Source organism: Bactrocera latifrons, unplaced genomic scaffold, assembly GCF_001853355.1.
Source record: "Bactrocera latifrons isolate USDA-ARS-PBARC rearing strain unplaced genomic scaffold, ASM185335v1 scaffold_55, whole genome shotgun sequence".
Lineage (NCBI taxonomy): Eukaryota > Metazoa > Arthropoda > Insecta > Diptera > Tephritidae > Bactrocera > Bactrocera latifrons.
Window position 1 is genome coordinate 872,156 of NW_017537212.1, and position 24,001 is coordinate 896,156.

At 36.8% G+C, this 24,001-nt stretch overlaps 1 protein-coding gene across 4 annotated transcripts in view; it reads left to right on the forward strand.

Annotated features, from left to right (window-relative positions):
• LOC108974324 (A disintegrin and metalloproteinase with thrombospondin motifs 9) overlaps window positions 1-24,001 on the forward strand; it is a 71,191-nt gene that overhangs the window by 31,054 nt on the left and 16,136 nt on the right. The window contains exons 1-2 of one of the 4 annotated variants that reach the window (XM_018942069.1): window positions 15,983-16,350; window positions 17,411-17,535. The exons of 1 other annotated variant lie outside the window; for it this stretch is intronic. In XM_018942069.1, the coding sequence (XP_018797614.1) occupies window positions 17,500-17,535 (36 nt within the window). In that variant the 5' untranslated portion in view covers window positions 15,983-16,350; window positions 17,411-17,499. Of the gene's footprint in view, window positions 1-15,982; window positions 16,351-17,410; window positions 17,536-21,853; window positions 21,957-24,001 lie in introns of those variants that run through there. 2 more of the 4 variants (XM_018942071.1, XM_018942068.1) reach the window with 2 other exon arrangements.

A 24,001-nucleotide genomic window follows, 5' to 3' on the forward strand; every position in this document is an offset into this window, starting at 1 on the left:
GGTGATCACAAGAGCCAATGGGAGCACCGTGACGGTGATCATGTCAAGGGTAAGTTGCTTTTACAATATATACATATTTCAGCCGAATTATTTTACCTTATTCTGACCTCTAGGAGGATATACCTTAGAGGAAGCTGACGGCACCACACGCGTTGTGGAGTACACCGCCGATGATCACAACGGCTTCAACGCTGTTGTCAAGAAAATCGGTCATGCCTATCATCCCCAGGCATATCATCATGGCGCTTATAACAGCCACTACTGAAATATTTGATATATCTTAAGGAAAGCCCCAACGAATTCAGACCCACTTAGCTAGATTTTAGTACCAATAATTGTTATATCTTTGAACTAAATCAATTTAGAATAAATGTTGATTTTAAAGCAAAAATGTTTAGTTTCCATGACTGTATCATATCTCTTGATATGATATTGATGCAAATTTCAATTACGAGGTAATAGCTGTATGACAATGGAATTTCGCTACCAAATGGGATAATAGAAATCCCACTGTACTCAATTCTTAAGTAGTCTTCAAGACCTTCCATCACTAGACACGCCAAACAACAACATTAAGAAACTCTGAAAGAAATGTGCATGTACGTAAGTATGTATACATACATATTTGCTTGTTAATATCAAAGACCTCGCTGACATCACTTCACGGCTTAGTTATGCCTGAATGGGACCACTAAATTATGGTCGGGATGAAAATAAATCTGTAGCGAAGAAATTCCACTTAATAAAAACGTGAGTGAGAAATCGTCGCCTGGCAAATATAAAAGCTGAGTTAGACAGACGCTTTTCACTTTACATACTGAGATATCTTTGAAATCCCAAAATATKTATTATTTTTATATACACATTTATGTATTAAACTACTAGTCGCGATACATAGTCACCTATAAGTGCTCTTTGAGTAATGCGTATATGTATGTATAACGTATACAAGATATTTATAGGATAGACATACGTGAAACTGTCCACTCTCGATGAGTGCCAAGTTTTCTACCAAGGCTGAGAAGACTGCTCGAAATGTCTTACGAGACTACAACAGATTTCCGCTTTTATTTTTCTCTTTTCTTTTAATCAAGTGCTGATGCATATATTATACTAGTGACGATCTGATATATGTGTAGATAGCTGGCAAAATATTTGTATGTACTCAAATGAGTTTATCATGATTTGTTTGATTTTTATATGTATGTGGCCTATTGATTCGGACTAACAATTAGTGGTCGCTTTAGTAGCCTGTTGCTCATTATTGTCCACACACATATTTCTGTAAAGGAATTGATGGTTTGAAGAATCACAACATATTCAATGGAGAATTATATAAAAAATTCACATTTGTAAAGTGATTTAGTGAAATAATAAATATGTATATTTGGTTGTATATGTATACGACCAAAATTTATGAAAACGAACACAAATTTCTCGTATTCTATTTATTTTGTCCCACTGTGGGTTGTTTCTTACACACTCACTATCATCAAACCTTTTTTGTTTTGTTTTTGGTTTTTTTTTTAAATTTTTTTAATTTTACAATAATTTTCTTTTCAACGAAAAAGTGATTTTTTATTTTAAGTCTCGTTGGTTACAGCGATAATATACATATGTATGTATAAAGATGATAAAATAGAAAGTTTACTARTTGCCAACAATATTTACATACATGAGTATATAAGCATATTTGCTTACTATTGGTTCAAAATAAAATAATAAATTTTCGTATTTTCACTTATTTTAGAGTCGCTCTAGACGTGTAGAGATTCTTGTTCAACGAAAGAAGCGAAGTTGTAGCCAAGCGTATCTGTAAAATAGTAATACTTCGTCTCTTTTTTTAATAACTGCAGCTTCTAGTATCATACTTTCCCAATAACCGAGAGTAAAGGTTACGAAATTGATGGGCATTTAGTTTTCATCCAAAGAATAATAGTGTCGGAATTAAACTCATAAATTCTGCTAAAACTCACCGGCCACGATTGGATAAATTTTTCCAGAATAGTTCGCTGGAATACCCTAGAAGTCGTTTCATTGAATCCAACTGATCTGCACTACATTCGAAGTTACGACTTTGTGATTAGAGTGAAGCAGATAAACTCTTTTGTGGATATATTTCTCATATGAATTGCTCGTTATTCATAATCCTAAAAGCTAATCAATCATGGCAAATATATTTATTACAAAGTTCATTAAATTCATTTGAATATCATTTAAAATTTTTTTTTTTTTTACTTTTCGCCAAAAAAGCAAACATTTTGACATATCGCCCCAAAACAACCTCTTCAGTGGGCATATCGCATTTCACAYACTACGAATTCACTCAGCCGCAACGGCGCCAACTTCAAACAACATGGCAACGCCAAAAGCGGCCTTCCGTCAAAGCCGCCTCACCGCCAGCAATTACGAAATGCTCGTTTAAACACATTGATGGATGGTATTTAAAATGGTTAATCGCATGCTGTGCGCCTCAGTGGAGAAAGGCGGGAAAGGCAGCAAAAGAAAGACAACGGAAAAGATGGTTTTAAGAAWTTTGATAATTGCCACAGCATCAACGCGCCAGCGCTCATTCCGCCTTTTCTTGTTCTCAGCGTTCATCATATATTAAATTTATTAATTGTTGTGCTCGGCTACTGATGCTTGCGAGTATTACGAGCGCACTGTCGTTTGTCATAAGGCGAGATCTCGGCGCCAATTCCATGTACGAATGCCGTCTGTTGCAAGCCAAATTGTGGTGATAAAGACGGCGGCAGGGRGAGACATGCTTGTGCCAAGACGCGGGGGCCGTTGCGATGCGRCGCCACATCAATCAACAAGATAATTAAATATATGCATACAAATGTATTAAATGTGGGAAAAAGTTATGTCCGCGCTAATTTTTATGGGAGAGTGTTCAAGTATCCGTGATTGTGTGTATGTGGTTGTAGAAGCTCTTAAAATACTCCGGCTTGTAAGCGCTTGGCAAATGCATTTTTCAAAATTTTTTCATTCTTTTACTCAATCGTACATAATTTTCGCAAAGGTCATTGGAATTACGCTATTGCAGTTGTGTAAATTATAAAATAYTTTATATAAAATTAGTAAAATATTTCAATGTAACTTATTGAAAATGACAGCTGCGTGAGATCAAAGCACTTTTCGTATTTCTAATTTCAACTTATTTTTTAATATTTATACTTATATATATTTTTTTATTAAATGCCTAATTTATCTTATACAAAACTCACCTTTTTCGACTAAAGCGCGATTCGTCGGAAATATGTTTGGAATTGGTTTTATMGTTGAGAAAAGGATATAAAATGTTGCACGAAACCAAAAAAATAATTTCCTTACCCCATTACACAATTTTACCTTTATGCGATATAAAAAAAAACACACACACATACTAAATTTCTCTACTCCGTCAGCAGCCACCCAATTCCATATTCCTAGCCGTGCGTGAAACTACTTAATAAGCTGCATATTTATAACTGCAAATGTATAAAAATGACTACATTTTTCTGAATATCTTGCCGCACATGTAATGACTGTGAAAATTAAATTTAAATTCCTTTAATTCGAAAATTTATGACCTGCTTTATGTGTAATTTGAGCTGCCACACAACTGGGCACATGTTCGTATGCATGCATGTATGTGAGCATAGTTTGGAGCTTGCACCACCCGAGGCGGCCTATAAACGATTTTAACTGCCACATAAATTAACGGTGCTAAGCTCATATAAATTGCTGTTGGTCTCTTTTGGGTTTTTAATTTCCACTATCACCAAGTCCAATTAAAAATGACAGTCACAACTGGCTAATCTCTCTCGATTACTTTCAGTTTCCGCCGAAATTGCCGCTGACGCAAAAACCAATTTGCGGAGCTGGCGGCGGGCGTGGATGACTACAACGACAACAACGCTGCTAAAGCTTATAAAAATTCACAAATGTTGCCACTACATTTTTATGTGTAGGAATTTGTGTTGCTCTTACGTTTTTATTCATTGCTATTTGAATTTTTTTTTCCCTTAAATGCTTCGTCGGTCGGGTGCATTGACCGTTGCGCACGCGCCGCTCGCATCGCATACATTTTTGGCAGTATCGCATGTCATATATATGTATGTATATATATACACAGGCGTGTAACATTGTTTGGTTGTTGGTAGTTGAAATCTACATCTGACACTCCCACCCAGTAGTCGGTTTAATCGACGCTCACCAAGAGCCGCCACACCCACCCTATTTAGTTTCGATTCATTTCGTCACATTTGAGTTCGTTTTTTGTTCCCAAAACAACAACAACTTCTATAATTTGATAGTATGGAAATTTTTCACAAAGCGTTGCTAATTGAACGGCAAAACACGCTTTCTTATTATTGTGCAACATTTGGTAGCAATAAATTTTTTTGAAGCCGATACGCTTGTGTCCACAAATAAGTATGCTTTTAACACGCACTATTGAACGCGACATTAAGAAGTTAATATTTTTGTTTTTTTGGTAAATGAGATTCCCTCGTTAAGTACGAATTATCCGGGAAAAATATGAGGTTCAAACACTTTAATACAGTTGAAGCAAAAGCTGGGAAAGAAAATCAACYATCAAGGATTTTTATACTTCAGGCGAAACAGGTTCTTACCTACGAAAACATCAAAAAGTCCACAAAATAATTAGAGTTGAACTAAAGTGGGGTTATTTTYTAGAAAGCAGGTACTCAAAAGATATCAGCTGAATGTGTATATTATATTATTTATACGAATATTTTGGTATAAGAAGCTAGGTAAAGTGGGTGCCGCGTGAGCAATGTTTGAAGATGTACAAGCGCAATATGGTTAACCCGACTTTTTGCATTGATTTGTGATAATGGATGAARCATGGCTCCAACATTTSACTCCAAAGTATTTTCGACAGCCATCCGAGTGGACCGCAATCGATGAACTCGCGATACAAAAATGGTATCGAAAAGTTGCAAGGTCGCTATAATGATACACTGTATCAGACTTGAAGGGAACTATGTTGAATAAAAAAAMACGAACTTTACCAAAARCATTTGGCCAGGAAYTTTTYGATTGACCTGCTATTGCCAATAATTATCTGAGTGAATCCTTTATGAATTAATCGATTGTTGGACTAAGTGAGTACTAGTTARTGGGATCTCACACATATTACATTCTCTGTTACTGCATTTCGAGAATTAATTGYGAGACCATGTACAAAGCTCCAAGTTTACGCCGCATCACCTCAATTGCTTAAATTGCATAATTAGCGCCACGAGTAGTTGTCTTTTTGAAATGGTCGTTTAGTTTGCTCCCTTGCCATATTTCGATTATCCAACATTTACTTTTAATTTACAAACATTTGTATACAAAAAGGAATGTGTAATTCTTCTCGACTTGCAAATGTTTGTGTAGGTGGGTTGTTACAAATCAAAGCAAAAATGTCTTTGGTCGCATTTTGTAGGTGGAATGTGATATGTTGCCAAAAGGCAAAAGTCAGCCAATGAAAGCGAAGACTCGTGTAAGCACCTGTGCCAACACCTCCCACATGATAATTTTGTGTGTATGTGTCTAAAATGTAAATAGCAATGCTGCTGTGAATCATTTCAGTTCTTCAGGAATGAGAAAAATTTGTATGATACATAATTTTCTGAACTCAAAAGGAAAATACTTCAAAGAAAGTAAATTAACTTGAGTGAAAACTTCACAAGTCTACTTTAGAGCGAGAACCTACTTCCTGGTGGATGCTACTGTAGGGTCACATGCATGTAGCCTTATAATGACAAAGCATCTTAAGAGCAAATCTACTTTTCTTTGTTTACGGAAATTTTATTAGCAATTATAAAGTGAATCGTAACTGTGATTAAGGTGGCAATTAGCAATTTAAGACTCTAAAAWATGTCAACTGAAATCGGTTTCAAGTGAAATAAATCGGCCTTGGCCGAATGGAGCATAAAAAAATGAAATATGCATTTGCAATAATAAAATATTTTAACGACATAAATCCGTCGAAGCAGATAAGCATAAGCATTGCAAAATGTAATAATTCATGAATGGATTTAAATCATGTTGTTTATGGTATTAATTAAAACGCATTTAATGACAGCCCATAAATTGGTGAATTGGGACCTCATAACGAAATMTAGAGATACCGGTTTTTAATTAGGTCAATCGGTGAATGCTCGAAAGCATATAGTAATATTTCATAAGTAATTGCCMCAAAAGGATGGGGAAAAAGTATACTCAGTGTAAAATAGAAATTACTTTTATGTAAATTAACACGGTACAAAACTGAAAAAAGGAAATACAAGTACACTCACTTTTGCTAATATTTTTTATTGTCTTAAGCTTCTCCCAAAATGCGTTTTTAATGCTGTTTCGAACTTAATGACGAATTATTATTATTTATCAACAATTCTTACCAAATATTGTATACATTTTTACTGAATAAATGTATAATTTCTATTGCAGGTTTGTACATCCGAATAGCGCATTATGATTCTCAGTTTTTTTTTTAAATGTGTGAGTAAATAGTAAACGTATATTAAATAATATAAAATACAGGAGCTCTTTGAATTCACTTAGGTTTTTCATAGWTATTTTCAAAAGATGTTCTTAAATAAAACTTCTCCCAGCGAGGCTTCTATTGCCAAGAATTGAAAATTTCATATGCTGTCAGATCTAAAATAATAACGATAAAAATATTTCGTACTACCTGCGTTATCCCTATGTGAATAAACTTTTTTGAGAACTTCRAAAGAGAAAAGGCTGCATTTCGTCAGGCATTTTTCAGATAGTCTCGATTATATTTCATGATTACAATGATACTGTCTTTCTTTCTGTGTACGAAATATAGGGTTTGCTTATTGCTACAACTTAATGATCAAACTAATGTCAATTTGTTTGTAAAACTCAAAGTGTTCCTAGATGTGGGCATTAGCGATTTAAAGGCGTTAAAAATTAAAATACAAAATAACTTTATAAGACCCGCTTAACATAACAATGTATAAGTGAAGCATTACAATGTAATTTATGGTGGAACGAAAAAATTAAAACTAAAAATTAAAAATTCGAAAACAAAAACAAAAACTGGCGTAAACATATTTAAGACAAATGAGATAAGAATAAACTTGAAGCGATTTAAAAGCAATAATTCACAATATGAAAAAGACAAAAGCGACAGGCGATGAATGAAAATGTTACAWTAAAAAGGGTAAGGGGTAGAGGAGGCACACAACTAATTGACRGCCGCGCCAGTACTGGCAAGGAACACAAAGCCCAACGACTTGCGTACTGCAGTAAGGCGAGCGGGGAGAAGGTGTGGTGTTGTAGGTGGAAATGCCGCCACGTTTTGAAAAGCTATTATATAATATTAATGAAGAATAGTTTCTGACTAAAAAAGGCGCATAGTAAAAAATGGTTAAAATGAAATGTAATGGGTGTGAGATAATGGACAAACGAGTCTTGTTTCGTGAGGCATATTGACTTTGTGTTCGCTTTTGCTTACCTTCACGAATCAGTCAGCCACGAGGTATGGCAAACTAAATTACATGGCTAACAGCGATTACGCTCTTAATTAGGGAAATGGGCGCTTAAACGGCATGACTTGAGTGATTGAAATTCAATATAGATACAACGATACCACACATACACATAAATAATACATATGTATGAATAACCTTCTACAGAGCGAACACAGCTGAAAGCAGAAGCCAAAATATTGGAGCAAGACATATGTACATGCGTGGCGGCTTCCAAACATTGGTAGATATAGTACATATGTAAGTGTGTATTTCTGGTCTTTCACATTTGCATATTAATAGAGGTATCAGTCTTTCTACTGTCGGAAGAAAAATGTATTAATGTCTACAATACAAAATTCAATTTTAGTTAAGAATTCATGCGGAAGGAAATGTATTCTCAATATTCTCTGTAAATGTTTTACGAAAATAAGAAAAAATATGCTAAGAATAATTTACCCAAAAAATGCAATGGCAGGCCAATGAGCCGCAAAAGTTTGACAAACGCATAAATCAATGACACAAAAAGAGGCAACGACAATCGCCAAACAAACGAGGCGAGGTGAATGAAATTTGCGTATGCGCAATGGTTTGCCTGAAGTCAACGACATTCCGACTCCGTGACAGGGCTTTGTATGCAGAAATTCAAAAGACAAAAAGTTCATTTGAATTAAAATTTGTCAATTAGACGATACTGTGGCACAGGCCGGTATGCCAGCGAACGTGCCGGCGAATTTTTTCACTGACGAATTTTTTCCATTTATGCAAGGTCTTCAAACTTTCTCATTAGGTGACAAAGTGTTTGTTTTTATCCGCCCACYATTAAGAAATCTGTTTCATATAAGTAATTTGCATTGCTCCCAAACGAAGTCTCGCCAAGAGCTTCCAACAAATGAGTCTATTATTATAAGCTAACCCTTCTTATACAAGTATTGCAATAAATTTATTGTGCAATTAACACAGCCSTCCTAGCAGCCCCATTTAGTAACCATCGCAATTAGCCTTTGTAATTGGACCCCCATTTCCACACACACGCTCCTATGGACATTCTCATTTGCTGCTTTGATTTTATGTACACGCTTATCCCCCCTGCTTGTGAGTCAGCAGACTACCAACGGGTATCGCGGTTTTTTTTTGCCTACATTCTACTCAATTCCTGCTTTTTTTACCTCAGGCAAAATCGACCCACTGCCACGCCCGCAAAATGGCGAAAACCGAAAACCGAAACGAAAAGTGTCATAACTGAGCCATAGTTAAAGATATTAAAGTGGAGTTTGGCACAAAAGATCACATTAGGGAGGGGCATATTTGGACATAATTCTTTTGGGAAAGTGGGCGTGGCCCGCCCCCCTACTAAGTTTTTTGTACATATCTCGGAAACTACTATAGCTATGTCAACAGAGTTGTTTCATTCAGGCATTTCCATATACAGTTCAAAATCGGAAGAAATCGGATAATAACCACGCCCACCTCCCATAGAAAGGTTATGTTGAAAATCACTAAAAGTCCGTTAACCGACTAACAAAAAACGTCAGAAACACTAAATTTTACGGAGGAAATATCAAAAAGAAGCTGCACCCAGGTCTTCTTTAAAAATAATAATAAATGGGCATGGCGTCGCCCACTTATGGACCAAAAACCATATCTCAGGAACTACTCTACCGATATCAATTAAATTCGGTACATAATAGTTTCTTAACACCCTGATGACATGTACGAAATATGGGTGAAATCGGTTCACAACCACGCCTCTTCCAATATAACGCTATTTGAATTCCATCTGATGCCTTCTCTGTATAATACATACATTAGGAACCAATGATGATAGCGGTATAAAACTTTACACAAATACGGTATTTGATGCGAGAGTATAAAATGTTCGGTGACACCCGAACTTAGCCCTTCCTTACTTGTTCGTTGATGTTGTTACATACTTGTATATTACCATCGAGTCCTGCTTTCAAAAAATTGCCTATACAGGCTTTCATAATCTCCTTAGATTTGTCTATTTTGTCACATCATTGTTTTTTTGTAGTTTATTGTGTATTCCTTTCTTRAAGCCGGAACTGTTAGTTGACTTGAACTATGGAATAACAGAGTAAAGCGAGTTGGTTTCCTTTTTATTAAGCGCAGACAACAATTAACCATTTCCAGATTGAACTCGGTAGCAACACTCTTGACAGCAATGACTGGCACGTCACATTAGCAATAAAAACATTGCAAATTGCAAGTCAGATAATAATTAAAATAGAACAAAAAGGTGTCATTAATTATACCAACAACAACCACAGCGACAACAGGCCACTACCATTTTACATTGCTTGCCCAAAGTCATTGTGCGACAACAACTCCAGCAAATTGTACACTAAGCTTGCTGCAGCAACTAATTAATTATAAATTTATAAGGCAATATAAATCAAATGCATTCAGCTTTTTTGCATATCTTTTCATCTAACTGTACATAGATTTATATATAGATATATACATACAGGCGTGTATTCGCTAAACGTGACACTTAAGCTCTCATCATAAATTACTAATATGTGCAATTGCTCATGTCACTGTTGCTTGCGCCAGGCAAATATTTTAAGCTTAAAAAACACAACAATAACAAAAAACTACTCTAGCAATGAACAATGTTTTAATAAAGTATTTCATGTAGGAAAATGTGAGGAACTGCAAAAGGCAAAACGAGTTCGAGTGCCAGTGCTGTCTTCAYCATTTAATAAAAATCAGTTTTTTCTCGCTGCAACTGATTGACAATACAAGATGTCAATATCCTTTTGCGAACAATACCCATTTATGGCTTGAGCCACTTGTACTCGTCAGTGCTAGTACGTGTTGTTKCTGCAGCTGCGCATTTCGGTTGACAAATGCAAATTAACATATTGAAGTTCAAATAAAAAGCTAAAGAAACACATGCAATATAATAATAAAAACCAGAGTTTGGCATAGTAATATGCAATCCATATATTATAAGTATGCACATAAATATATACATAAACAGCTAGCGTCCTCTTAACGGGACACTCACCATCGTAGGGTTCTTTGTTCGGCTAAGGACGTGGTAAAAACTAGGTTGTCCGCCAGGAGTGAATGAATTCCAATTATGTTATTGGTTTCCGTGGAGCCACCGTGAACCAGAAGGCCACAGCATAAGACAATCTTTTGGCTATGATCGTTTTACGTATTGTTCTTGAAAAAAGATAATCTGAATTCAATTTTGTGTTCGTGTCTGGTCATTGGAACGTACTCATCTGCTGTTAAAGCAATTGCGTTTGTGTGAAAAGAATAATGAAAACTTTATGTTCATGAAATTTGTCCAGTTATGGAAGATGTTATGAGCTCTGTCCGTAATGGGTAGACAGAGTTTCCTATACATACATTCATATACAATGGTTGATTGTTTCTTTTTTTTCTATTTGTCAACAGCCTTTCAAACTTATTTCTATTTTAGACTTGTTGACAAGCCGCGTACTCGCACTTACTTAGACTACGCGCTCTCTTTGTTAAGGAAATTATGACTTAATTAAAATGTCAGTCGCTGCAGCTTTACAAAGTCATAATCAATTAAAACAAATGACAACGAACGAGACAATTCTCAAGCCAAAGCYAAATCTAGGCAAAATGAGACGCAGCCACAGCTAATGTCAGAATGTTTGAAATGTTTTTCTTTCTTACGCCATTCTTTATAATTTACGATTTAACGCGATATTTCTAGACATAAATTGCTTAGGCATAACACAAATAGATGTTGTTATTATATTTATAGACATGCTGTTGTATGTGCGAAATGATATAATATACTGTCATGGTCAATTCCATCCAGCTGTCTGACATTCTGTTTGCCCGTCTCGCACTTGGCCAGCGAAACGGACAGCTGCGCGCCTCTAAAGGGAAATGGAAAAATCGTGTTTACAACATTCCAAAGRCCCAGAATATTTATGTTGGCCCGTTATCGGTATTCGTGTACATATGTCTGCGATATTCTTGTACACGAACAAAACGAGCATAGAAATTTCCTGTGAATTATTGCTCGTGCCAATAGTGAATAAACCGCAAGCAGGGGATACTGGCTATTTAACTTGAAAACTGTCGATTATTTTACGCAGAGAAACACAGAAATAATATTCATTTCTTGCAKTATGAATGCAAACGGATGATCTTAGCAATGGTCGCCTGTGAATTCACTTCTCAAAGTCTGGACTATAATTTTTGGTTTCCCAATAAAATCTCTCAGTCATTCGTAAACAGCTAAAACTTGTAAAAGCAAATCACACACCACCATGGAGTGGAAATATTAATTCTGGCATGAATCTATTTCATTGTCTAAAGACTAATCTGTTGATACATGTTCCGATATTGTTGAAAACAACCCCGAAGAAGGTATCAAACTATCTACTTCCGCAAATCTCTCCCATTTAAACAAAAGGCATAATATCGCCTTACACTCCACAATATTTAGCCAATAATGGGTTAACCGTTACTTCCATTATTTGTGCTGACCATTCCTCCATGGCTGTCTACTCGAGCAGGCTGAAAAGTCCCTGATTGACAAGCCCGAAAAACAGCTAAACATATAAATGTAAAGCACATAACTGTAACGTAACAGTGGCGCGCAGAAACAACTTCAAACAAAACCTAAAAGCGCCACACATTCCATGCATATGCCACATGACACATACCGCAAAACGCAAGCAAAGTCAAGAGGAATGCACTTGAAGTGCTCGCGCAGAAAAACATATTTGGAGACATATGCWTGTACACACACACACACACAAATGTACTGATTTTCGCATTTGCAGATCTATTCTGCAATTGTAGTATGTATGTATATTTGTGCACAACGGTGTGAATCGAGTGTTTTCATAACTCGGCCAGACAAATGTCTGGCAGCTAATAAAAATTCTTGCTTCACTGACTTGCTCTGGCTTGTTGTTATGTGTCTTTAACTTTTTTCCATTTATTTTAAAGTTTTTTTTTTGCCTTGTGTTTCTTTATCATATCACTCACCAATGCATTCATTGTCGCCTCTTCAATTGCTTTACTCTTCGCCGTTGCTTGGGTCTTATTTKTGTGCTTATTTTTGGCATGTTGCAGCAAGTTGCTGGAGACATTGGCAGCTCTACTAATTTAAATTGCTTGTTTGAGTTCCWCCAACACAAGCATCTACCACACACACGCACACMCAATTATTAGTGCTAGCAAACCCAAGTATGCACATCATTATACCACGCTGCGGTTCACCCCAATGTTACCATCGCCTTCACTTTGCGCACTTTGTCGAATGACCTTCGTCTTCGTCTTCGGCGACATTTCCCTCGTGTTTTCTAAGACGGCATTGTCCGCTGTCCGCGTGACAGAAAGGAGGCTAATGGCCCTGGAGTACCTCTTAARCGTTCCGGTTGTGCGCGTGCGTTTAAGATAAACACAGACACCCGAGTTTCTCATCGCCGCCTTCTAAAAAGCCTACTGACACATGTATCTGCTTTTAACTTAAAAAAAAAAAATGAATCTTTGGCATCGCGCTAGTTTGGTCGCTTCGTTGTTGTGCGTCACGCTCTCGCCWCTGTGGMTTGGCCACTGCGGATGGATCCATGCGAAATTGTGCGACGTTTGAAGGGCGAGCGGCGTGGCGCACATGTGGCGAATTKCAAGTTGAATGACTTCGAAGTGAAATGCCAACATTATTTTTATTTTCAGCTCATATATTCCTCTTCTTGCTTTCTGAACAATTATTTTATTTTTATCGATATCGATATATTGATTTTTCTTAGGTTTAAACCTTTACTTTTACCTTTTACTTTTTTCGAAATTTTCCAATTTACAGCTGAGTTTCAATATCGTAGGTCTAAAAGATCTATGTCATTCTGGATCTCAACCCCACCAAACAAAGTCAAGTTTCAGTTAACATGGGTAACTAATCACGGAAGAAAATCAATAAATTATGACTTAAAATCGAACGCCTTTGATTTGACAGAAGTTTCCATAATATTGAAACATTTGTTTATGGTTTTGAACCCACGAATTCTTCGTTGGTAGCCGCGAACATGCATACTGAAACCGAGCCACTAAAATGTATCTTAGTGTTTTAAATGTCGTTTTATATACTATAGAAGCGCATAATATACATACTTGTTTCTTAATGAGCCGGCACCAATTTTGAATAAATGTTTAAATATTTGCGTTACTACATACATATGACATACATACACATTAAAGACTATAAGCGGGCTCCCTGATTGCGAAAATGTATATAATAACGTGCAATCTGATAACAAAGACTCTCGTAAGCTTTCAAGCGACGCGTTCACTGTCGTAAATTAAAATTATTAATTGTATAAAAATTGTACAAAAATCGATTAATAAAACTCGGCACACAGCACGACAAAGAAGAAACAATAAAATAAATACTACAACTACAACAAACATATGCACACTTTAAACAAAGAGGTTAAAGCTGTTCCAACAACAACGTTCGCGCGTCATTGTTGTCCTTCCAGTTGGGTATCATTCAGCTAACCGCGCGCTCCTCCTCATCCACCTCCTACGCTTCATCCATGTTCCTGGTGGGCAAAGCACAGCACGTTCGCTTGATACACAGCTGCCTGGCGCTGATGCTCTGAGAAATGCTGTTATGATCTGCTTTCATTTCTTCCCGGTTCAAGTGGCTCCAAYGCTACACAACAAATAAGCAAACAAGCTCTGTATGTTCGCATTTACATATTTGTATACACACACATGGGCACACAGGCAGTCAGACATCCAGTGGCACGATCGTCTGGTTCCGTTGTTRCTTGCGTGCGTTTTGCAAAAACTGCAACCCACTATCTATCTAACTGGCCGTTTTGTTTGCCTTCACGTCTGACTGACTGTCTGTCACGCGTCTGGCGTTTATTTACTCGAAGACAAGTCGTTCATCTTTCATCGTTGAGCGCTTTACATACGCACAAACACACATCATATGCACATATTTGTGCATAAACACATAACCACACATACACATTGCGCTTATATGTATGTATGCGTAAATGCAAATTGTAGTTTCCCCGAGCGCCGAGGCGGTATGAGTGGGCGGCGCTGAGGGTTTCTTAAGGTGAGCGTAGTAATTTATTGCCTTGTGTGGGTTTGCACTTTATTTCAAAGGGAAAAGCTTTATTTTTTTTTACTTTCTCGATTGCATTTTAATGCTGAATATATGTTCATATATGTATATACATATTATACTGTTCTCACCATGTCTTCAATTTCACATCATTTCTCTGCACTTATCTTTAACCACCACTTCTATTCAAATTAGCTGCTGATCTCCCAAATTCCCATCTTAATTTGTTGGCGTGAGTAATATGACATTCGCAATGTTGTTTCACCTAAAATGTATTCGAAAATCCCCGATCATTCTTGATCAGCAATTTTATATGATTCATGCAGGTTTTTCTGTTGAATTTTCTTGTGCATTTCAGTCTCATTAATACAGAGTTTTAAACTTTTTTCCTAAGAAATAATCTTAATTGATTTCTAAAATATGATGAGTGTATATCCACTTAAAATTCATCCGGCAGTGAATTTAAATATAACATTTGCTCCTATCAAATCTATGCAATTACCAAAATAATAACAGCTCCGATTGGTTGATTTCTCATAAACTCTCCAATCGTATAAGCTACTGTTGGAAAACAAATGGTAACGGAAAGATTTCAGTGACATCAAAAAGGGTTTTCTGTAGAGCAGAAAACCTTTTAGAAATGAATGACTTGCAGCCTATTTAATCTCTCTCAAAAGTGGGCCCTTCTCAGCTCTTAGTGTGGATACTTTTCTAAGAAACTGTATAAATTGTGTAAAAATAATAAGCTCATTTCATGTTTCAACTTAAAAATGCTCTTATTGCCCTTAAGCTTCGCTGGAAATCTCTATAACGATTCCATAACTACCTCACCACTTCTTCATTTTTGGTCCAAAACATTCTGAGTGTTGAAGCTGCAGCGGTTCGACGGTACATTCCCCACTCCTTTGTGTACGGGTGGAGGAGTTGCCGATGCTTTTTCGTTTGTCGCTTAGATGTTTACAGCAAATGTTGTCGTACTCAATCCACATTCTACCTCGCAATTTTCATTGGAGCTGTGTCTTATTTTACTTACCAGCAACTGAATTGCGTTAAGGAAGATCCACTGGATCGGCTTGTTTGTGCTTACAGTTGAAGTGATTCGCTCGTTCTTTCSCCAATCGTTCGTTTTTTGTTGTTTGGCTGCACGGGGAATCAAGTAGTCGACTTATTGACTGCAAGCCTTCGTATGCAACGGAGGAATTGGCATTCTTTGTTGTTTCTGCTGTTGCCGAGTATACRTACGAACTCGGCCATTACTTTGTTCGCMTTTCAGTGTCAATGACAACAACAATGCAGACTGTGTACAGGCAACAAAGAATTTAATATCAGGCCAAGACATACAACAACAGCAACTGTGTTGAAGGCATTGCGTGTAAGTCATTGCATTGCGACGGTTGTGGCTGTCGCAGCCAGCTAAAGTCAGTTGTCAGTTGCCAGTCGACAGTTTACATTCGCCAATCCACCAGTCCAGTCAACAGTCCACCACCAATCACTTCAGCTGATTGTTTAAGCGCGCACACACATACTTATATCACATATACTGGCGTCTGTTAGGTCGCCATCGGTTGTGGCTGACGTTTTTAGTCGTTGAGGAATCTCAGCGCTGCGCAGGCGTACTCACAACTGCTCCGTCCGCGTAAATTTTTTCGTTTTCACGCCTCGATGAGTTCGGCTCGTAGTGTACGAGCTGCGCAAGCGTATCTTCAATGATTGTGTGCCGCTGCAGCGTTGTTTGTCGCTGGTTAAACGGTTGGTGTTTGTGCGTGTTGTGAATAATAGTGCATAAGTTGCGGTGTGGCATTTTGTGGTCTCATAGTATTTTTATGGCATTACAAGTGCCGTTAATAATTCTTAACGCTTTCTCTTGAACACACCAAGGAGTGTTTAGTGCGTGGTGTTTACCATCTTAAAAAGTATAAAGCTGTAATGCAAGCGCTTCCTGAGTGATCTCGTTGCGTAGTGAGGGCTAGCTAGCCCTAGCCCGAGGCTAGTTGTTGCTTGGTTTGCTACGAGAAAGTTGTCTGCTAATCGGGCGATGAGTTCAAGTGCTAAGTGTCTTCAGATGTGATGCAGAAAGTCGTAATAAAAAAAATATTTTCATATCTTTATCAAGGGCATTGCGAGTTGTTTTCAAAAGAACGACCTTCTGAGCCAATATTTTTATTTTTAAAGTGTACAAATACAAATCGATTACTTGAAATTTTATTTTTTGCCGTGATTTTTTTCGCATACAAGACTGCTGCAATATATTCGAAATCAAAATAATAATAAGTCAAACAACAAAATCATAAAGTAACATATAAATTCTAAAAAATAAAAATAAATTTCAAAATATGCTGGGCGAAAATTTTAATGAAACCAAATGCGTCATTGACCGTTCTGAGTGGAAGTTCCATATCAAAATCCCTGTGTTTCGCTTTATAGTACACACAGTGATATTCTTATTGTTGCTGCTATTGTTATTGCACTTAATCATGTCATTGTTGTTCATATGGACATGTCTATGGACAAGCATCGGTSATCCCTGTGTACAATAAAAATGCGTTATTCATTACAACTCATTTTCCAATCAGATAATTAGTTTCTCTATATATAATAGTATTTTATGTGACATTGGAATATTTTTTGTGTGTTTTATATTTGATCGTAGTGGAAAAGGAAGTTTACYGCAGGGACAAACGGTTCAGTTGTATGTCAAAGATATGACAATTTTTTGCCACACCAAGACTCTGCAAATATCAAACAAATTCYTATATTTTTTATTTATTTTTRTTTATATAACTTGGTTTGCTCTTGGCGCATAAATCAGTTATAGTTTTTAGTTTGTTACACATTGAGTGAGTAATTATTGATTGACTGTTGGCAAATCAGTTTTCGACAAGTGGTTAATTCAACAAAATGGTTGTCTGCAATCTCATCAAACACATAAAAACGGTAAGAAAAAGCAAATTACCTACTCGCTAGTAAGTTTTGCTGATTATTCATCAACCACTTATCTTTAGTACAACTAATTTTATACAATTGGTGCCATAATTTTTTAGTTACTTCTTTACAAAAAGTTATTAACAAGAAAACGCAAACGGCTTTACAACATGTTTTGATTCGGCTTTTAAAAGTTTCGAAATGATTATCTTTATAAGCTTTAGAGCATTCTCTGACCTCTTTTAGAAACAGTACAATATCCCTCCAGACTCAATAAATATTTACATGAAATTTTCTTCACGCAATGAACCATAAATCCGTCCATCAAATATCAAGAGGTGGCATATTAAATGTTTCAACAACTTCGGTAATGGGTTTAAGAATCTGCAATATTCAAAGTTAATATTAATGTTGATGAGGGTGGTTGGATAAGACGCCTGCCGTTTTTTGTTTTATTTACTCATTTCGCTTCATAATCTTTCACAATTGCCTTAATATGTTCCAAAGCTTTAATAKGCTTGAGATATAGAAAAAATACTAAAATAAATATTATTCGAATGTTTTTAGGCGATGAGGGCGATAAATAAAAGATGACTGATCAAAGAATCAATATTCAGCGTGGAATGCTTAAAAATAAACAACTATATTGCTCGATTACTTATTTTTTTACCGGCACTGCAGAAGTTTTCCTTATCGAGCCTTACACCTGCAAATCCCAGCATATTCACGCTGCCACATTTTATGTGATAGAAACTATAATTTTTTGCTTGCACTTGGCAATCAACCGCAAATTGAACACACTCGTTAAAAAGCTAAAAGCGTTCAAAAGCGAAGAAATCGCTCAAGCAACTGTTGATTGCTGCAAAGCATAATTACAGCGGTTTTTCAGCCACGAGCTGAGGAAATAATGATACWTTAATGTACATCTGTCTTCAATTAGTAAGAAGTCATGCTCTTGGCCCACAGCAAATCATATGCTTAATAGTACCGGGGCGTAATTGCATCGCGAAGCCACAGGCAACGCCGGAATGAGCGTGTAAACAAAGTGGCTSTTATGAGTGGTAACGTTTTGCGCACAGCGGCAAAGACCACAATGCCATACAATCCACTGCTGTGTGTGTGCGGCTAGTGGAATTGAATTTGAAMTCGCTTAAATAWTATGYGAAATATGCAATTAGCACCGTCCAGCGTAAATAGCCGAGAAATTAGTGCATGATACACCTTTATATGTAAAGTACTGTTCTTTTGTTTTACTTTGGACCCTGCTATAGTTGGCTCCAAAAATCGCTTTCAAGTTCGCAGCAAGAACATTTAACGTTGTCTAAAGATCGTATAATTATCTCGTTTATGGACAATTTACGTGAACTTGATATTGAATTTTGCTATAACAAAAATGCAAAAGCATAAAAAATCTAAAATATATCTCTATTTTCTGAGAAAACGTGGCGGAAAACTGCAAAAAACCAAAAAAACTTGAAACGAATTAACGCAATAAACTTTTAGTGTTTTTGCTGTTTCCCTTGAATAACTAAATAGTGAGCATAGCTTCCAAAAAAAAAAAACACACATACAAGCACAACACTTGAGCATACACAGTTTGATTTTCCGCTGCTAATTTCTTGACTTCAAATCATTGCTGTAGTTCAAATAGGAGAAGAAATAGGTTCATTTTGAAAATTTATTTGTATTAAAATWTAAATTTATAGATAGATCTTTTTAAATTTGTTTGAATTTACGTGTTTTCCAATAAAAAATTTATTAAGAAGATCCATGCATGAATGAATCAACTACACTGCAGATGACCCACTGATTGAGAAATCGTGAGAGCATCTGCTCGCGAGAAAATGGACTCCTCTTCGAAGCAACTTAGCAACATTGCTGTAGTTCAAATAGGAGAAGAAATAGGTTCATTTTGAAAATTTATTTGTATTAAAATATAAATTTATAGATAGATCTTTTTAAATTTGTTTGAATTTACGTGTTTTCCAATAAAAAATTTATTAAGAAGATCCATGCATGAATGAATCAACTACACTGCAGATGACCCACTGATTGWGAAATCGTGAGAGCATCTGCTCGCGAGAAAATGGACTCCTCTTCGAAGCAACTTAGCCTTGCTAAATTGTTCAGATATTCTATTAATCTTAAAAYTCTTACAAAATTTCTCGGTCGCGTTGAAACCTTTGATACTTTCCGCACAAGGAATTGAGAAGAGATGGTGTGCATTCTTCACTGTAGTTATCATTTATTAGCGAAGTTAACCAGCTTCGTAATGGTATTTTCAATGATTTTATGTGTGATGTTTGAATATTTTTACATTGTAAAAAATATGTATATGTGTAAAAATATAAATATATAATACCGGCTCTCTCTTTCTTACACGATCAGGTGTTCCATATAATGCTCTTGTATCAGATTTTTTAAATTTTCACAGCTCTTGTTAGTTCATTGACCATCCTCTGAAAAATGGCAGGAAAGTTCTCAATTCGATTTGATATCAATAAGTACTGTTAGTAATTAGCTCAAAAGCATCTTTCATACTTTTGCAAAAATGAAATGCCCAAAGTTAAATACTGATTTCTTACCTAATTTTATTAAGAATGATTTTGTCCGAATTATTCCCGAAAAACGTGCCACTAACTCGTATAAACACATATTTGTTTCTCTGCAAGTTTGTTTTTCGAGATTTCAATTTAATGACTCACATCTGCTCGAGCGCAATTATGTTTGTTTATTAAAAGAAAAGGAAAAAGAAAAACACTCAGACAGAAAATGAAATCGTGCCTTGTGGATATGAGGTGAAGGCGTGCAATTTCATTAAATTAAAAACTTTATCGTCGATCATTTGGCTACATTTCAAGGTTAGGCAGGCGCGCGCACGCACTCATGCACACGCTGACACRGACACAYCGACACAAGCACGCACTTATGCCGTAATTATTTCAGTAACAACAAGTACTGACAACAAACGCAATAGACATTGGGACCGCATTGGCAATGGCAAGTTGCGACAATGACATAGTCAGTGTGGTGTCATCAACGCAGAAATTAGAAAAGGCAATCAAAAGTAGTCAACTATAGTTTTATAGAACGATTCTTCGTAGCTKGACTGAGTGGTAGCCAGAGAAAATTACCCAGCAGTCACCTAGCTGCAGTAGAAAGCAGCACTTCACAGAAGTAGAACCATTCACTTCAGATTTCTTTATAAATTTCAGCAAACTTTTTAATTTATGTAGGAATTGATTTTAGTCCCAAAAATATTCGATAATATGCAATCCATTTGTAAGATTCAGTCCATTGGTCCAATACGCTCTCATTTCCAATTAGTTCTAAATGCTTTTGACTTGCAAATGTAGCACTACAAAATGCACATGTTTGATATAATTAATATTGATGTACACCCACACACACCCACACACACACACATACACACAAGTTGAGCAATGGATTGGACTCTTCAATCTGCTTTGAATTTAATTGTGGCAAATAGGCACACATTCCCACAAACACTTGCCGTGCGGCGAAACAGATTGCTGGCAATTAATGCCTATTGTTTTGCACTGAGGCATGCCACAAAACGCGTAAACGCAGCGTGTAAAACTTGAGGCACGCAACGCTCGGTGCAAATTGCGGCGCACGGCGAAGGCGATTGCATTAGWCGCCCTGGCAAGCCGTTCGCACGAAGTATGTGTCTAGGAGAATCGTAAAATTCTAATTGCAACTATGTATATTTATCAAAAGCGMWAACGAAAACGAAAAGGAAACCACTTGAATGCAAAAAGCGCAATAGAAACGCAAGTGCTGCCATTTGAATCGATTACTGCCACGCACTTCTCAATTTTCACGGGTTGCTAATTTTAGCGTTGAGGAGCGTTGAGGAGGTTGCGCTCCACGCGTTTCACACTGTGTTTGTTGTTGCGGCATTAAAAAGTCTGATTTTATGTGCGTCTGCGGATTTTTAAKGCATAAAGCTTTTCACTCTGCCCTTTTCGCACAAGAGAAATGATTTCTGATTTTTAGTTCCATTCTAGAAAAATGTTATTTAAATTTTCACACTAACAACAGTAAACATTMATACGCGTTAGCCGGGAACATAGCCACGGTGTGCATAAAACACAACTCAAATTTCCCATTCAATTACTCAGGCACAACTYTTTCTTATAACAGCATTGATTCTCCATCGAGATTACCATATAAGATCTCGGCTTCGTGACAACAACAATTTCTCTCTTATAATTATGTGCTTTTGTTCAAATTGTTTATTCGTTTGACTGCTGGTTCCGTTGTGAGAGCCAAACAAATACCACACTATTTTATTGCAGCGCTAACACTGAACTTGACAGCTCGGCGTTCACACTTTCCCATTACCTGAATTTATGGCGATTTATTCGAGTGCCCCTCGTGGAAAAGCACGGCGTTTGCCCAGATATCAGGTRAAATATAAAGCGCAGTATATTTCCAAAAACCTTCAGTTTAATTCCCAGATATGGCGGAGCTGTCCCATTTCTTGCTTGTTTGAGCTTCTTCGGGTTTGCAGTGATCGACCGCCATTAAGTCCTATAGAGGATTTCGTATTTTTCTCGCAGGGTATATTCAGTGGGAGTATAAAATGGTGCAATGATACATGTACATAGGTGTTATTCTACCCACAGATCAAAAATCAGCGCGTGRGGCGTCTAATGAGGAATCGACCATTTAAGCTGTTCGGAGAATTTCCAGCGAAATTCATAAAAACTCAAATTGAGAAAAAGAAAATTCGCAAATATTTACAAATAACCGTAATTTATGGTGATGTTTGTCCAACTTTTCTAGTTATCCTAACAACTGGGTTTGTCAGAGTTTATTGTCGACAACATTGCGGCGGTATCGGGAAATTCACTATTATTGCTCTTTGTTGTTGTTGATTTTGTGTAATTTGTTGTTGCACGTTTCGCTAAATTCCTCTGGTGGGGCGCTGCCTTCCAGCGAATGTTTCGAATTTTGTTTTTCGTTTTATGTTTGGGGTTCACTTTCGCTTTGAAAAACAAATTTGTTTTGCCCAAAATTGAAAACGACTTTGCTCAAAAAAGAAATAATGTTTTGCCAAAAGGAATGCCATCTCATTTCCTAAGAAGACTCGTTCGAAGCATTTAAATTGTGTGGCGTTGAATAAAACGTGCCCAGTTTGCGAATTTGCATTGGGGCGTAAAGAATTAGTTTTGGCGGGGTTGAAAGAAGAGAAAGACTAAATATTTGCGAACCGATTAGTATTCGATACTTTGAAGAAAATATAAAGATTGTAAAGTATTAAGTGAGTTAATAAGCAGTTGCAATGTGGTTTAAACTAGAACTGTCCCATTATGTTAGTTCTCCGGCAGATATAGTTTCAAAATCCTTCAAACATCATCTATACTGCTACATTGTGCCTGCGTCTTATTATACGCCTTTTATAACTGTATTTGAAGAGAAAGTGACGCATCAGAAATCGGTCGCTAGGTTAACGGCATTAATTAAAAGACCGCGCGGGCGTATGAGTGACATTAGTGGCGGAACAAATAAAACATTGAACGCACCCAACACGCGCGGAAAGCCTAGTTTTCTATATTGTGCGAATAAGCGATAGCGTATACAAAAATCGACCAGCGCGGGCAGCTCCTCCAACTTCGAGCCGGAGCATTTTATGCGTTCTGTGGAAGTTTTCGCTATTTCGGTTGTTTACGATCGTTTAAAATGCTTTTATGGAGCCAATAAACGCTGAAAATGCAGTAAACTCTATTAAAGCTGCACACATGTACATGCATTCGTGTGCCCGACTACACGCACAYACATTTTCCCGCGCAATCGATGCAGCACTGCTTGCTTATGTCTTTCGAAAGTTTCTTCAAAAAAGTGAGTTGTGCGCCTSCAAATCTCTCTGCTTTTGATAAACGCAAATAAACCGATGTGCAACTACAACAGACACATGCACTTGTAGGCATTCAAAACTCGCTGCAAGCATTCATTTTCGCGGATAAGCACATAAAATCGATTTTATGCACGTTAAGCCGTTACTTCTTGTTGGAATTTCCATGCTTTGCATTCGCCGGATTTCGGCGCACTCAAGTTTTTACGATTTTAGCGCATATTTCACTTTGGGTGCATGGCTCACTTGGCGTATGAGTGACACGGTTTCTGCTCTGCAAGTGTTCGTGCAAGCCACACATATCTTTACTTGCATTAGTGAATGTTCAGTTATGATCAACAGAAAATGTTTAATTGAAGAGTCGTGACTAGCGTGTGTTGAGGGCGCTGTCCCGTTCTATTTCTATGTTTTCTTCTAATAATTTAAAATTGAAAAGTTGACGAATGTTAAAAGCAAAAAAAAAATGCAGGAACATAATCTTTTTCTGGTTATCAGAAGCAAGAATCAATAATTGTCTATTAGAACGGCACTAAACTTCAGACAGAAATAATAGATCYTTCAGCTTAGAAGTCCACTTGTGTCAAGAGAATATTTCAT